The 16,586-nt window shown below is 35.2% G+C and overlaps 3 protein-coding genes across 9 annotated transcripts in view; 1 reads left to right on the top strand and 2 right to left on the bottom strand.

Moving 5' to 3' along the window:
- Window positions 1-4,522, bottom strand: snrnp25 (small nuclear ribonucleoprotein 25). 2 transcript variants are annotated; one of them, XM_087242667.1, is made up of 5 exons: window positions 4,438-4,522; window positions 1,329-1,419; window positions 1,074-1,179; window positions 385-459; window positions 1-307 (listed from the first exon to the last, which is right to left on the bottom strand). In XM_087242667.1, exons 1-5 carry the CDS (start codon window positions 4,438-4,440, stop codon window positions 250-252), a joined length of 333 nt encoding a protein of 110 aa, XP_087098793.1. In that variant the 5' UTR covers window positions 4,441-4,522; the 3' UTR covers window positions 1-249. The 2 variants fall into 2 exon arrangements, with proteins under 2 accessions (XP_087098793.1, NP_001017690.1); NM_001017690.1 differs by lacking the exon at window positions 4,438-4,522 and adding an exon at window positions 2,196-2,596.
- polr3k (polymerase (RNA) III (DNA directed) polypeptide K) lies at window positions 2,807-6,841 on the top strand. Its single transcript, NM_001002553.1, is given in 3 exon segments — window positions 2,807-3,042; window positions 4,804-4,891; window positions 6,501-6,841. Coding segments are annotated over 3 exon segments (327 nt in total). The 5' UTR covers window positions 2,807-2,931; the 3' UTR covers window positions 6,629-6,841.
- Window positions 6,837-16,586, bottom strand: part of cdip1 (cell death-inducing p53 target 1) — a 26,342-nt gene continuing 16,592 nt past the window's right edge. For 2 of the 6 annotated variants that reach the window (XR_015479851.1, XR_015479850.1), the window contains exons 4-6: window positions 14,304-14,574; window positions 9,765-11,847; window positions 6,837-8,748 (exon numbers count right to left, since the gene is read on the bottom strand). Coding sequence is in view for 2 of the 6 variants with exons in the window: in XM_087242789.1 (XP_087098915.1) it covers window positions 11,736-11,847; window positions 14,304-14,574 (383 nt within the window). In the remaining 4 variants the exon portion in view is untranslated. Of the gene's footprint in view, window positions 14,140-14,186; window positions 14,575-16,586 lie in introns of all 6 variants that reach the window. The other 4 variants (XR_015479853.1, XR_015479852.1, XM_087242789.1 and 1 more) reach the window with 3 other exon arrangements.

Below are 16,586 nucleotides of genomic sequence, written 5' to 3' on the forward strand. Positions count from 1 at the left end.
TTTCATTTAAGGGACAGAAATTTATCAGATTTCATTAAAAACTTGGTTTGTCCTCCAAAGATGATTAAAAGAACTAATGGTTTTAGAATGACACGATGACTAAAGTGTCTGTTTGGGGTGAACTGACCTTTTATAAAACATTTTGGGCCAAAACAAACAAAAAAACTATGCAACATTTTCTCTGTTTTGGAAATTGTCGTTGACATTTCTCTGCTATTTACAACTTTAGCCCAAAAACGTGGCAGCTGTTCATTTCTTCCTCAGTTTCTTTGAAAATGTCACTTCATCTCTGTTCCTGACCCCGTAGCTGAGGACAGAAGAAACACAATCATGCTTAACCACAAAAAAAGAAAAATACTTCCGCAATGCAAGATTTGGACTCACTCCTTCAGTTTTCTTCTGTCATCCTCTAATTTTTCCCCATTGAAAACTAGATGAAATGTCCTCCACACATATTTCCTGAAGAAAAAAGACAGACAAAAAATCGAAATAAAACAAACAAAAAATACAACATTTAACAAACAAAACGAATCTAAATAAATACAAATATAAATAAATACAAATATGATTAAATAAATACAACAAAAGTACAACAACAAAGGTCTGAAGTTATACTAACAGGAGCAAAAAAAATTTTTAGGCGTATTAAATGAGCCCATATTTTTTTAAAAATGTTTAAAAAAAAAATTAAGTATACGTACTAGCATGATATAGTCATGACTTAAATTCCTTAAAAATCTGAGTGAGGCAGATTACATTACTTCTGTAATATTCAAGCCCGCATGAGGTTTTCTCTAATTTACTTATTTTCACTGCCATGAAGAGTTCAGATGCAAAAACCTCTAAGTGCCATCTGAAATTTCCTTCTAATATTAGCATTTTTCTCAGGCTCCTATGTCTTGATTAAGTAATTTTAAATTTATGGCAAAGAATAGCTTATTTCCATCGATTATAACATGAAATCACTGAACATAAAGAGAAGAGACTGAGAAAAATGCTCATTGTAAAAGAAAATTCTAGATGGCACTTGGAGATTTTGCATCTGAACTCTTCATATTTTTCTCACGTCTCACCAGCTGACGTGCTTGACACCTCCTTCTCGCTGTTGCTTCAGCTCCATATATCTGCGAATGGCTTTCTTGAGATCCAGAACAGTTGCAGACTGCACAACCACAATAGCTGTGGAGAGATGGGCTCCAGTCAGAATCAATTAATAAATAACAACCATTTAAAAAAAAAACATGTCAAGAAACATATGCTGTTTCCCAGATCAAGATCTCATGGGTCACTGGGAATCTGGCAAAGACATATTAAATAAGAAAACTTACGCATGACTTCTCCATCCGCCTTACAAACCCGAACAGTCATAGCCTGGCCATATTCCAGAGCCACCTGAGAGTTTACCTCCTCCAGTGTGACCTGAAAAATTCAAAGGTTCAGAAATATAGGATTAATAATTAATGCATTCAAATAAACAGTTTATTTAGGACTGGTAAATTAAATGGTTGGTTCATGAAATCTGAGAGTTCCCTCATTCTCCCTAGACAGCAATGGTTTCCAATTTGTTCAAAGTCCTGAACAATACAAATTAATCATCATCAAAACAGATCATATGCCTACAGTGGCTCAATCAGAATATTATCAAGCTACGAGAATACATCTGTGTGCACATAAAACAAAAATAACTACTTTACTCAACAGTTTCTTCTCCTCAGTGTATTGCATGTGTTCACGAGTGGTGTGCACTTATGTACTGACTATGACTTCCTTAGTTTGAAACAATTCACAGACACATTTGAGGTAATAAGCAAGTCAGAGGTGCAACCAAACGCGGCACATAAATGTGAGCATTATACTGACACAGAGGAGAAGAAACTGTTGAAAAAAAATCTGTAGAATATAGAAGATTTTAAGCTGGAACTATTACCCTCTAGTATTTACAACTACATTATCAGCTATTCACAACCTGGACAAACAGCTCTGAGGAAGATTTTAAATATATTAAACTCAAAGTGATGGCGCTTCTTGACCACCATTATATAGATAACGTACATAGGAAAACATAGTTCTCAACTTAAAAAAAAAACGTATTTTCTGTTCTACTTAAGAACAGAATCTTGGGATGTCAATTAACCGAACATTTTAATATCTGGGTGAATTGTCCGTTTAAAACAGCCCCTTGACTGCATGTACACCTGAATGGGCAGGTCACACAGAAGCGGGTCCTGCACTATGAGAGCCAGCCCTTCTTCAAAGATGTCCAGAATTTCTGAGTGTGGAAGAGCCTCCTCGTCTTCTTCCTCTTCGTGCTCCTCTTTTATTTCATCTTCCACAGTTTTCTCCTCTAACTCTTTTTTGAGCTCGGTTTCGTCCTTTATTTCGTCCATTTTATCTTCAAACGTCTTGTTTTGAGGGTATAGAAATCCAAGACTTATAAAAAAGTCACTAAGCGTTAATAGTTAACATAACTACAATTTCGTAAAAAAACTGTACGCCTTTTGCAGAAGCTTATTGTATTAAAAATTGTAACTTTAACAATTTGAGCCGTTCCAGCATTTCTTTTTACATTTCATTTTTATAAACACGCTGTCGGAATATTTCAGTGATGCACCCGACTTTAGTTCCGCATAGGTTTTTTATGATTCACATTCTTTATTACAATAACAATCTTCTATTAAAATATTTTTTAATCAGCATTAATATATTCGTTGACATTTTCATATATATTTAAGTTTAATATATACAACAGAAACAGTGTTCATCCTTGTCTATATTTCGTTTTATGGCGAGCCAATAATACAGAGGCACATTGATTGTCATGTGCTTCCTGTAGCGACTTAGAAAGGACTGTGTGTAAATACCAACTTCAGTTGCATCAGAAAGAAACTATAACTGTATTTACTACGTAACATAATCTATGACTGTTTGAAAATGCTCCTGTTTTGTCCGACATGTGGGAATGTGTTAATCGTGGAAGAAGGACAGCGATGCTTTAGATTCGCGTGTAACACATGTCCATATGTGCACAACATCACGAGGAAGGTAATGCATAACACCGGTTATGGAAATTTGTATCTAATAAGCGTTTGGAACGTTTGATTCGAACGCATTAAAGTTCGACGGAACGCCGACATTTAAAAGTTCGATTCGAATGAAACGAAAGAAATGACTTGATTCGATAATATGAGAACGTGTGAGGAACATCTGATGAGATCAATGTTTCTAACATTACAAATTATATAACAAAAATAGATTTGAGTGAGGGAGTGTTTATGTTCTATCAAACATTGCTTTCAGAGCATGATAAATAACGCTGGGTTACTGAGTAGTTACTTAAATGAAATGGTTAAATGATTATAAGATTGTATTGTACTTTAAAATGCTCTTTATTTCATCACGTTATTATATTTATGTATAAAATTTACAGTTTTAGAATAAATTCTCATTAAAAGATATTTTGAATAATGCTGGCACCCATTTTCTACCATAGTAGGAAATAAGAGTTGATTGAAGTCAATGGATCCCAGCAACATTCTTCAAAATATCTTCTTTTGTTTAACAGAAGATATAAACTTACTCAATGTACTTAATAAACCAAGAACTTCGTTTATATTATCTTGAAAACGTAGGAATTAAAAATATTTTAGAAATTTTTTAGAAATATTGTTATAGCTTCAGGTGGATAAACATCTGGATACTTAAAAGTTTATATTTGATGTCACTTCATAGATACTTATGTATGTGTGTCTTATCATCAAATGTTCATTCATAAATTGCACATACTTCTGAATTAAATCAGCCACAGTGCCACACGCAGGTTAACATTTTACCACCACTCTTTACTTCTCTTGTGTCTATGAACTCCGTAACATTACAAAACTTCCCATCATGCCACCTGTTTCCCGTCTTAAAGACACAGATGCAATTATAGCACATGACAATACTAACTTCAGAATCATAACACAAAACCTGGATAAATAAATCACCTCTATAAACTACTGACATTGTTTTTAAAAGATAGCTCTTAAAAACTCATTTTTGCATCCCCCAAAATGCTGTTGTGCAAACAAATGGCCAAAACACATACAAGTTTTCAATGCTTAGTTGGTCTGTAAATGTAATTGGCTGTTAAGTGAAAAAGTCAATTTCAAACTCTGATTAGAATTCAAAATGACGCTGTTTTAGACACTGGTAACAACTGTATTTATACAGTGACATATTAAAGAAGAGCCACTTGTCATAGTATTTTTGCTATTTATGTCATTGATAGTTTTTTTCAACATTCCGCATATATATTCTTTAAAGTCTGTGTGAAATCCAAATTTACAGTGTTTATTTTACAAGCACACAATGCTATTCTTTAGGTAAATGATAAATCCATGCAAGCTAATTCACCGAAAAAAAAAATCTTTGTTCTGATAATCTTCAAAGTCTGACCATTTGCTCTGGCGTTTGGAGTGGCAGTCCTTCTCTGATGATGTCAGTTTGGCAGATGCATCCACAATATTCCTAACCACGCCCCTCTTACCTTTAGTTGATGAGGGAATGATGTGCAAAAAGAAAGCCCCGCCCCCTACTCAATATGCAGTTTCAGTTTGAGGTCCTTCAACATACTAAAATAAGTCTCAGCAACTTGCAGTAAAATTAAAAACACTTATAAATCACCTTGAACCATCCTTGTTTTTATTAGTATCTAACAATTGAAGCTTGTTTCTATGAGGGTTAGGTTTATGGTCAGGCATAGACAGTATCATTGACCTGATAAAAAAATAGGAAAACAAACCTGTTTATGTGCTTTAACAGGTAAACAACAGAAAGTACCCCAAACTGAAGGAGGTTGATGATGTTCTTGGAGGATCTGCTGCTTGGGAAAATGTGGATTCCACTGCAGGTAAACAAATGAAACTTGAAAAGTAAAGTTTGCTCACAAACTTATGGTGGATTGACTGAGACTAGTCTGAAAGTTTGAAGTAGTTTTAAAGTTTAATTAATTGAAATAGTTTTTAAGAATTTTGAAACAGTCGGCATAGATTGATAACTACATATAGGTCAGCATGTATCTAGTATGGATTGGTATGTTTTAGTATAGATTGGTATATGGTTAGTATGTTTCTAGTGTGGATTAGATTATTATAGTATGTTTCTAGTCTGGATTGGTATATTATTAGTATGTTTGTTAGTATGTTTCTAGTATGGATTTGTGTGTCCTTAGTATGTTTCTAGTGTGGTTTATGTCTCTAGTATAGATTGGTATATTGTTAGTATGTTTTAGTGTGGGTTAGTATATTTTTAGTATGTTTTAGTATGGATTGGTGTGTCCGTTAGTATGTTTCTAGTATAGATTGGTATATTGTTTGTATGTTTCTAGTATGGATTAGTATATTTTTATTATGTTTTATGGTATGAATTGGTGTGGCCTTGGTTTGTTTTTTAATGTGGTTTATTATGTTTCTAGTATGGATTGGTATATTTGGAGTATGTTATGTTTTTCTTCCATGGATTGGTATATTATTACTATGTTTCAAATGTGGATTAATATATTTTTAGTATGTTTGTTAGTATGTATCTAGTATGGATTGGTGTGTCCTTTAGTGTGTTTCTAGTGTGGTTTATGTTTCTTGTATTAATTGGTATATTGTTAGTATGTTTTTAGTATGGATTGGTATATTTGGAGTATGTTTGTTATGTTTCTTCCATGGATTGGTATATTGTTAGTATGTTTCTAGTGTGGATTAGTATATTTTTAGTATGTTATTAGTATGGATTGGTGTGTCTTTACTATGTTTCTAGTGTGGCTTGGTATGTTTTTAGTATAGATTTGTGTGTTGTTAGTATGTTTCTAGTGTGGCTTGGTATGTTTTTAGTATAGATTTGTGTGTTGTTAGTATGTTTCTAGTGTGGCTTGGTATGTTAATAGTATAGATTTGTATGTTGGCAGTATGTTTCTAGTGTGGATTATATTCAATGTAAAGTCAATGGCAGTGTTTTTTTTTTTTTTTTTTTTTTTTTATAATGGAAGTCTATGGGACAGTTGCTACTTGCTAGGGTGCTGTAAGTGGTTGCTAGAGTGCTGCTAGTAAGTTGAAAGGTCATCAGTGATTGGCAAAATTGGTAGTCTGGGTTAAATGAGCCCAACCTTAAATCTGTATGACACTCTGGCGCAAAGATATAAGATTACAAAGTTTGGTCCAATGTTAAGTCAATGGGACTTTTCCGAATTCTCTGGGTCAGTTTTTGGAAAACCGTGAATCGCATTAGTTGGAAAAGATATAGCAACTCAAGTCAGACCAGTTTGGAGTTAATTTGGTGTTTGTAGCTTGAACGGATTAGGAGGAGATACATAAAGAAATTAGTCTCAGAAGAAGAAGGAAAAGTATAACAGTATGTTGTCTTTCTCAAGCCACCATAATAAAAATGTATCTACATGTAATAAAAGACAGTTTTCCTGGTTTAATTTGATGCTTAACATTCTTCTCTATTTTTTTCTTCGTTTCTTGAAGAACCCTGTCCAAAATGTGAGCACCCAAGGGCTTATTTCATGCAGATTCAAACCAGGTCTGCCGATGAACCAATGACAACCTTCTACAAATGCTGCAATATACAGTGTGGCCATCGATGGAGAGACTAAATCTAGACTTTGTTTGGGAAATATTAGAATAATGTATTGAATTGTTGGAACCCCATCATCATTTGTGTAAATTAAAACCCTCAGATGCTCTTTAAACGTTATTTCCCTCATCTAGAAGCTTTGTAAAATTAGGTTGTGTGCAATAACCAGATCATTCACTTGCCTTTTTTGGTGTTTATGTGTGAAAGTAATAAAACAGATGCTCATATTTGATCCAGTTTGTGTTTTTATTTGTTCAAATGAGTCCATACGTTTTGTTAAACATACACATTTGAGACTTGGGTTGAGCACAGCATCTGCTGTAGAGCCACAGACTATTCTCAAGGCATTTATCTACAGCTGCATTCCCATAAGACAAGCTTGACATCTACTCTGTCGGAAAACAGCGTCAAGTCACTTCACAAAGCAAGTAGACTTACAAGTCGAGAGCGTATTTGATTAAAGGGAGCCAGCCTGGGTTGTGCAAGTAAACCTCATGAACATGCATACATATTTACTGGAGATTATCGTTCAGTAGTCAGACAGACGGCATGTGGTTACAGTGGATGTATGGATGAGGTCTTTTTTCACTTTATATTGGTGGAGGTTTTGAAATTTGATTTAATGTGAGTTTTGAAGGGATAGTTCAACCAAAATTGAAAATTCTGATTTTTATGAATTTCTATTGAAGACAAAACAAGATATTTTGAAGAATGTTGGGGAATAAGCAGCCATTGATATCCATAGTAGGAACAACAATACTATGGAGGTCAATGGTTGATTATTTTTTCTTTAAATCTTCCTTTGTTTTTAATGGAAAAAAAGAAACTTAAATTGGTTTATCCAATAAACGAAGATAAGATTTTCATTTATGGTTGAACTACCACGACAGTTAGGTTTTGTAATGCCTGAAAATGCATATAGGGTGCAAGTGAATTTAGTAGGAAATATTTAAGGTGTTTGTTAGATTAAGATGAATCCATTTAAAAGTCGTATAATCAGACAGCAGGGTTATATGCATTTTCACAGTTTGCTACATCTTTTTCCCTCTTCATAATAAATACTACGATAAAAATATGTAACGTCTTTCACTTAAAGAGCTATAATATTAGCAGATTGTCTACTGGAGACAGATGATTAACATCAGAGATCTTAATAGAAATTATAGATGAAATAAATATTAATAATCTATAATAATGATTTAGATTTCAGATTGTTGGGATATATTTCATAAATATTCACCACCTGCGTGATGATTTATCCGAACAACGGTGCACTGAAGAACTCCATATCACAAGAAAACCTACATTTTGTCATGTTAGTGTCTGATGACTTTGTACAATCACATTCACAGGAAAATGTAGAACAGTCTGGGTCATGATCATGTAAAACATTTACAAATCTAAAAAGGTAATTGCGACTTCTTTTCTCTCAATATTGACTTTTCTTGCAATTTCAAGTTTATATTTCGCAATAATGACTCCTTTTTAAATTATTCTCAGAACTGAGATACAAACATGCACCGCAAACATTGAAAGTTTCCATCCAAATCAAATACCATTCTGGGTATGTTCTCTGCAGGTTAGTGTTTTGGTAAACAAAACCTAATCTTTACAAAATGTTTCATGGGATGTTTTTTTAGTAGAGAACATCCTAGCTTAGAAAAAGTGCTCAATTTAGTGTACATAAAGAGAGCTTTTCTGGCTCATCAAAATATAAGGTTTTGGGAACAAACAAACAAAAAGTATTTTATTAGAATCGCAAGTTTATATCTTACAATTCTTGCAATTAAGTTATACATCAGAACTGTGAGAATTCTCTGTGAGATAAAAAGTCGCATTAACCTTTTTTATTCAGCGGCGCAAACAGGTTTCCATAAATTAGCCAGCAATTTGCCAAAACATAAAATTATTCAGTTGAGCCTGCTGTTAAGGTTTTTTTTTTTTTCTCTGCAAAACACATGCTATTTTTAAGTGCCACAGTGCTATTGTGTGTTTCAATTGCAAGTTTTGCAGTTAATTGTACAATTTGCTAGCACTTTCTGAATGGAAAGTGTCTGCAGCCAAACTACACCACTATTCTGAATAAATCTTGCATATTATGTACTAATACAGGTAATACCTACATACAATCACTGGCCACTTTATTAGGTACACCTTACTAGTACCGCGTTGGACTACCTTTTGCCTTCAGAACTGCCTTAATCCTTTGTGGCATAGATTCAGCAAGGTACTGAACATATTCCTCAGAGATTTTGATTTATATAGACATGATAGCATCACACAGTTGCTGCAGATTCGTCATGATGCGAATCTCCCATTCCACTGCATCTTGAAGGTGCTCTATTGGATTGAGTTCTGGTGACTGTGGAGGCCATTTGAGTATAGTGAACTCATTGTTATGTTTAAGAATTTAGTCTGAGATGATTTGCGCTTTATGAGCCATCAGAAGATGGGTACACTGTGATCATAAAGGGATGGACATGATCCGCAATAATACTCAGGTAGGCTGTGGCATTGACACGATGCTCAATTGGTACTAAGTGATGACTAATGTCCAATTTTGGTGAGCCTGTGCAAATTGTAGCCTCAGTTTCCTGTTCTTAGCTGACAGGAGTGGCACCCGTTTTGGTCTTCTGCTGCTGTAGCCCATCTGCCTCAAGGTTGGATGTGTTGTGCATTCAGAGATGCTCTTCTGCAAATCTCAATTGTAACAAGTGGTTATTTGAGTTACTGTTGCCTTTCTATCAGCTGGAACCAGTCTGGCCATTCTCCTCTGACCTCTGGCATCAACAAGGCATTTGTGCCCACAGTACTGCTGCTCACTGGATATTTTCTCTTTTTTGCACCGTTCTCTAAAAATCACAGAGATGGTTGTGCATGAAATTCTAGAAGATCAGCAATATCTGAAATACTAAGACCAGTCCGTCTGGCACCAACAACCATGCCATGTTCAAAGTCACTTAAATCTGTTTTCTTCCCCATTCTGATGCTCAGTTTGAACTGCACTAGATCATCTTGACCATGTCTACATGCCTAAATGCACTGAGTTGCTGCCATGTGATTAGCTAATTTGAAATTTGCGTTAACAAGCAGTTAGACAGGTGTACCTAATAAAGTGGCCAGTGAGTGTAGTATTGGTGCTTTTGAATTCGTACCACTTCGTCAGTATAAAAACAGAGCAACATGACTTAAGAGTTCACATTTTTGCAGGCAGAAAAAAAGGAAACAATCTCTTTGGATGATACAATCTGACCATGAAGGAAAAAAAAATAAGAAAGAAAAAATAAGGATGATCATCCATTAAATCCTCATGGCTTGTTGCACACAGTATTAATAAGCGCATAGTTAATCTGCTTTGACTTCTGAAGGCCAGTTCAGAAAGCAGCCCAGCGTGACACACTGATGCACATATGGCCTAAAAAATATGAGCGAGATTACAGCGATGCCCTGCGGTGTGCTGGTCTACGCCAACAGAAAAGCCAGACATTTTCTCCCTTTTTTTTAAGACAACAACAACACTACAGCTAATAGAATCTGAAAGTAACGCAACAATCACTTCTAAACATGTTCTGTAGTAGAGCTGGCAAGAATAAATGCTTGTAGATGCTTCTACGTCGATCATTATAGTAGCAAACACTGACCTACCTTATAAACGAACCGACCTGGATAACAGATGACGGTTTACACAAGTCCCAGTTTACACAGCTTATCGACAACACAGAACAGCTAAGTATAGAGGTTTGAAAAGCACCGTGGCTATAGCTTCGATTCACAGTTGAAATCAAATTCTCTGTATATTAGTTTGCATTCCACAAATATCGACCCTAACATGAACCGCATGGCATATTAAAACGCCAGGCGCTTTAATGAAGGCTATTTAGTGTCTCTAAATCAATAAAAGGTGATTCAGATTGGCCAACGCAATCTCACAGCAATTCGTAACTTTTTCATTTAGTGGCTAAAGCTGCGGTCACACTGGACTTCTCTCCCCATAGACTTCCATTCATACACACGGAAACGCATCAGACCGAAAACGCAAGTTCGTGCATGAAGTTTCGCAAGTCACTGCGTTGCAAAGTTCAAGCTTTGTGAACTCTGACCTTGAAATCGCATCACTTGATTGCGTGAGACCAATCGAGGACCAAAACATGACCTCTCTGGACAGAAATCTTAAATACGGACCAATCGCTTGCATTTTTTAAAATGTCTAATCATCTTGTTTAATCCCGGCCCTTTTCACAGCACCATACGACAGAATTTCGCAAACTCAAACTCAAGGGTGACCGCAGCTTAATTCGTATGAATTTATACGATCTAATTCGTACAATTTAGTACGATTTGCTCATCACCCAATGACGATTGGGTTTAGAGGCGGGGTTGGGTGCCACACCTCCTTTTTAAAATCGTATATTTAATAGGAAAGAACTCATATGAATTAGCCACTAAACTGACAGAACGTAAAATACGAACGTTTTCTCGTGAGATCAGGCTGGATTGGCATACATTACTGTATATATGCCTTATAAATAGAAACCCTTCATCTAGAAATGACACGTCTGCACAACAATGCATGTTACATATACAAGCATATCAAATCCAGACAAGAGATTGAAATTAAAACTAAAAAAGGAAAATACATTTCCATAACATTTGCATAAAATGCCACACACAGAGACACACAGGTAAGAGCGATGTCTTTAAAACCAGCTATGAAAAAATTCCATTTTAAGGTTAAAATAAAACTATAATGCATAAAATAAGAATCCAGCAATACTGACCCTGAATGAAACTCACCTAGTTTTGTTACGCAAGCCTCTTTTCACATATTCCCTTTCACATATACACTTCACTGCTAAAATAATAAATAAAAAACAAAATAGTGCTTTGATGTAACCCTGACCATCGTGCATATAAAATGTGCCTTCTCGAGTGAATTCTTCATTTGACGTGCATCTGTAACTATAAAATGTGCCTGTAAATTAAATGCGGTCACATAAACTGAGCAATGGCTAGAAATATGAGCTGTCAGGTAGGGGGAAAGTGAAAACGGAGCGGACGGAAATGAAAGTGAGTCGCCGACACCCACCAACATCAGGTTGCAGCACATTTGTTGACGGGATAAACTGTTAGCATATGCGCTTGTATGTGTAAATATAGCCCTTGCAGTTCGGGCAGGTGTGCGTCACGTCCTTGAGGTCGTCGATCAAGCAGGGGATCAAGCAGCAACCTAGGTCGCAACTGCAAAACAAAGACAGAAATCAAAAGCAATCACATATTAATATTAATTTTTAACATGTTAGTATGTTGCTAGCACTTTTCTAATAAAAATTCACGCACACTAATATTTCATTGGTCGACCTTTAGCATTAATTCTGTGGCATGTTCACCGTGGCATTATTGGTTGCATTTATTTTTCACCAAAATCTTGTATTGATGATCGGAGAGTTGCAAGTTTCCTCCAGCACATCCCAAAAATACTCAATAAGGTTAATGTCAGGACTCTTTAGTGGCCAATCCATTTGTAAAATGGTATCTAAAGCTCCCTGGATCACTCTCTCACAATTTAAGCCAGATGAATCCTGATATTGAAATATGTCTAAGCCAGTGTTTCTCAACCACGTTCCACCAACACTGCATGTTTTGAATGTCACACCTATTACAGGTCTTTCAGTCTCTCCTAACGAGCTTTTTATCTGAATCAGGTGTGTTTGGTTAAGGAGACAAGGAAAATGTGCAGAGCTGGTGGTCCTCCAGGAACGTGGTTAAGAAACACTTGGTCTAAGTCATCAGGGAAGAAAAAATCCATTGAGGGAATAATCTGGTCATACAATATATTCAACTGACCACATCCTTTGGACACATAACATTGCTGAATCTAGAGATGAGCAACTGCAGATCACAGATCACAGCACTGACCCAATAGACTTGTATGGTAGGCACTAGGATTGATGTTACATCACTCTAAAACAAGGTAAATCTGGACTCATCAGACCAGACCATATGACCTTTTTCTAGTGCCCCGCAGTCTAATCTTTATGCTCCCTAGCAAATTGAAGCCTTCGTTCTAGATTATCCTCATTGATAAGAGGTTTTCTTAAGGCTACGCTGCTGTTTAGTCCCAATACCTTGAGTTTCCTTTGCATCATGCATGTGGGAATGCCAAGATGTATTGTTATGATTTGATTTCATCAGATATTGTGATGAAAATATAAGATATAAGTGATGAACGCACTTGATCATTCTACCAAATCAATGTTGATTTCCAGAATACCATTTTACGTTACATTTACCGCCATAATGAAACCGACAGCAGTTTACCTTAGATCTTGAAAATAAAACAACTAGCAAACATGAAGTTTACGTGAATGGAAGAACTGTGTAAACCTACAAAATCAGTCCCTCTGCATGTACGTTTAATAATGCTAATAAAGTGTAATATTCAATAATTAGATAAGAAACCTGTCCACTTGGCTGGAAGTGCAGTGTGCTCTTCTGCGCTTCTTAATGTCTGATATTCAAATGTTTCCGTGGCGTCTAGTGCAGACAGTCAAATTGCTTGTCACTGAAATTTTGCCACAGTATTAGTATTGGACCTTTTTCTTCACTTATAAGCGGGTGCAGCAATTCGAATCTTTTTGGCTAGAGACTTTCAGTCCTATTCACTTCCATTTATTTTTAGACGTTCTGCTGCTTGATGATACAGACTGATGTTTTCTTCTTATATTATTCTACTTTGCCTTTATACACCATTCTAATGTGCTAATCCCATTGGCCCATGAACATTTCCTGCTTGTTATCAAACTATTTCACAACTGTAACAAGAGGCAATTCAATCAGGACTTAATGTTAAAACAGCTATTATAACATTATGCATTAATGTGTGGCTCTTTTTGCATTCTCTGAAGATAAAGAAATAAAAAAAAAATGTACAACAGCAAATACGTTGAGACCATTGTTTCTATTTACATAACTCAAATTGGTCTATAGTCATTGACTTACTTGTTTGTAGAGCAAGTAGTTTAATAGTTTTCTGCTGTTTATTATTCAAAGTCATTTCTCCCATAGGAAACAGAATAAGGTCAATATGGATCATTTTGTGGATCATTTTGAGGGATGTTAACAATAACAATGGTTCTAATGTATTTGCTGTAATAAATTTTAATTTTCCATAGTTTCCAAGAATCCAGAAAGCTCCACATGATGATATTTTTTTTTAAATGGCAGCTGTGTTAACATTAGTTATGATTGAATCACTTCTTGTTACAGTTCTGAAATAGTTTGATGACAAGCAGGAACTGTTCATGGAACAATAATATCGCCATATAAAAAGCTAGGTTGCAGCCGGAAATGATGTTAGTGAGGCGAGCAGGGGGCGCCCAATCAGCGGACTGTGTGGGTCCTAACGCCCCAGTATAGTGAAGGGGACTCTATACTGCTCATTGAGCACTGTCTTTCACATGAGACGTTAAACCGAGGTCTGTGGTCGTTAAAAATCCCAGGATGTCCTTCGAAAAAGAGTAAGGGTTTAACCTAGGCATCCTGGCCAAATTTGGCAACTGGCTTCTGCCCATCATGGCCTCCTAAACATCCCCATATCATTATTGTCTCCTCTTCACTAATAAGCACTTTGATTGTCCAGAAATGTAAGGAACTATTATTATTTTTAATATTGAGTTGTTCAGTTCACTACTCACCCGACAAAGAAGCAGAACATGCAGACAAGTGTGTTCATGAGGCCGATGTCATGGCTGATGCGGGTAATGATGGGCTGTTGGCAGTGTGGGCAAACCGTCTGCACTGGAGCCGACTGAAACATCTCCCCCTGTAGGACAGTCACGGTGGTGGTGGCGGCACCTGGAGGAGCCAGAACTGTGGCTGTGTGCCCTGGAGCAAAGTGACTGGGCCCTGGACCAGCATACTCGCCCATCGTATGAGGAAAGTGCCCAAGGGGAGGATAGTAACCACCTGCAGCACATTCATTTTCAAGTTTAGTTATACTTTATTTAGGAAAACAATGTTTGTTGGTAATGGTGTGTTTTTAAGATGCTGTAAAGAGCTTGAAATTGAAATGCAATATGGGTACATACAGTAGTGTGAAAAAGAATTTGCAAGTAATGATTTCTTAATTTTTTTATACAGGTTAGTCACACTTTAAGGTTTCACATGATCAAACTAATTAGATATTAATCAAAGATAACAAGTAAACACATCATGTAGTTCTGAAATTAAGGTGTTTATTATTGGGGGAAAAACACACGGTAACACAAATAATAACTACACACTATAAATCATTTATTAAGCATTAGCAAATAATGGATTCATTAACTCTTAATTAATATTAATAAACGTCAACATTAATAAACGTCAGTAAGCAGTTTATAAATACAGCTACAAATACTCTATTCTAGACTTACGAGCACATTTATAATGTCTTTAATTGTATTTTTATAGCTTTTTAATGATTATTATTATGCTTTATAAATCCCTTCTGAATGACAACTAAAGGGTCAGTTTTATTCTTAACATGACAAAAAGAAAATAAATGACTTAATTTCTATTTACTTGAAGATACATCTTGAAGATACATCAATATCTTATGTAAAATAAAATTACTGTACAGTTTAAACTTTGTTAAACAACTTTGAAATGTTGTATCATAATATATTGTTAAATTATTATATTGTTGGTGTTTTATCTACTTTTATTTAACTGCATTTATTTCCATTTGTATTTTGACATTCCTGTTATTCGGCAATGCTGTTTTTCATTTGATACGGAGCCTTTGATTGCAATTTAAAGGTTTTACAAAGCATAAACATCCCCCACATTAGATTAGGTGACAAAACTGCATGAAGTTGACTTAATAAAGCATTTATTAACATAGATAGTAGCCATTACTATATGACTGAATAATAAAATATAGAAATGTTGATTTGAATAGTTAATTAATTGTTTACTAACTCAATCTAAATGATTCTAAAAGCCACCAACTACTCTTAAATACAGATGGTTTGTAAATAATGCAATACTGAATGTAGTAATGAACAATTAATAACAAATAAAGTATGAAAGAACAATTGTTATGCACATTATAAATGTGCTTATAAGTCAATACAGCATTTGTAGCTGTATTTATTAACTGCTTACTAACGTCTATAAATGTAGAGTTAGTGGTTAACAGATAATGAATTTACTAATTGCTAATGCATAATAGATGATTCGTAGTGTGTAGTTATAGTGTTACCGTTTTCTTTTTTAGTATCCTGAATAGAATTCACAATGAAACCTCAATGAATTAACATGAACCATCTTGTAGAGCATTTATTAATATGTTTTATAATATTAAAAAAAAATCCTTTATTTGAAAAACTTTATTTTTCAATGCTATATCAAAGAGGAATTAAAACTGTAATAAATGTATTGTTTGTCATATTGGTAAATAGACTAACTAATAGACCAGAACTTTAAAAGTATGAAGGCATGGATTTTCTGTTGGAAGTCCGCTTCAGGATAGAGTAACACATATGCTTTCTTATGTCTTTGTGATTATTAATAAAATTGAATGTTTAAGAGCCTAGATTATAAGATGACCTTAGTGTCATCTTTTTTCAGAGTAAAACTGTAATGATATGCGTGTCTTTGCTTCTTCTGTATGCCAAATTATTTGTTTTCTCAGGATCTACCAAGCCAGGTGAGAGGTTATTTTAAGTAAATTCCTTTGTATGCGAGATGGACTTTCTGTCTAGTAGCAAGCTGCCAGTTTGGATGTTGATTAAACCAGTTTTGATAAGATGACTGAGAGTACATGAAACAGCCTTGAGTATGAAACAGATTGTACTGTGCGTGTGTGTGTGCGTTTGTGTGTGTGTGTGTGTGTGTGTGTGTGTGTGTGTGTGTGTGTGTTCTGTTTGTTTGAGGATAATGTGTGTGTTTGTTCTGTTTGTTTGAGGATGATGTTTACAGCTGTCTGGGGTCAG

The sequence above is a fragment of the Danio rerio genome, chromosome 3, assembly GCF_052040795.2.
Source record: "Danio rerio strain M-AB ecotype USA chromosome 3, GRCz13ab, whole genome shotgun sequence".
NCBI classification, from domain to species: Eukaryota; Metazoa; Chordata; class Actinopteri; order Cypriniformes; family Danionidae; genus Danio; species Danio rerio.

What these genes read in the sequence shown, in the direction of transcription:
- snrnp25 (NM_001017690.1), bottom strand. Translation starts at nt 2,387, where the DNA reads ATGGACGAAATAAAGGACGAAACCGAGCTCAAAAAAGAGTTAGAGGAG. An exon ending in TGTGTGACCTGCCCATTCAG is followed by an intron (nt 1,420 to 2,195) that starts GTGTACATGCAG and finishes TGAATTTTTCAG; the next exon opens with GTCACACTGGAGGAGGTAAA. An exon ending in GACAGAAGAAAACTGAAGGA is followed by an intron (nt 308 to 384) that starts GTGAGTCCAAAT and finishes TTCTGTCCTCAG; the next exon opens with CTACGGGGTCAGGAACAGAG.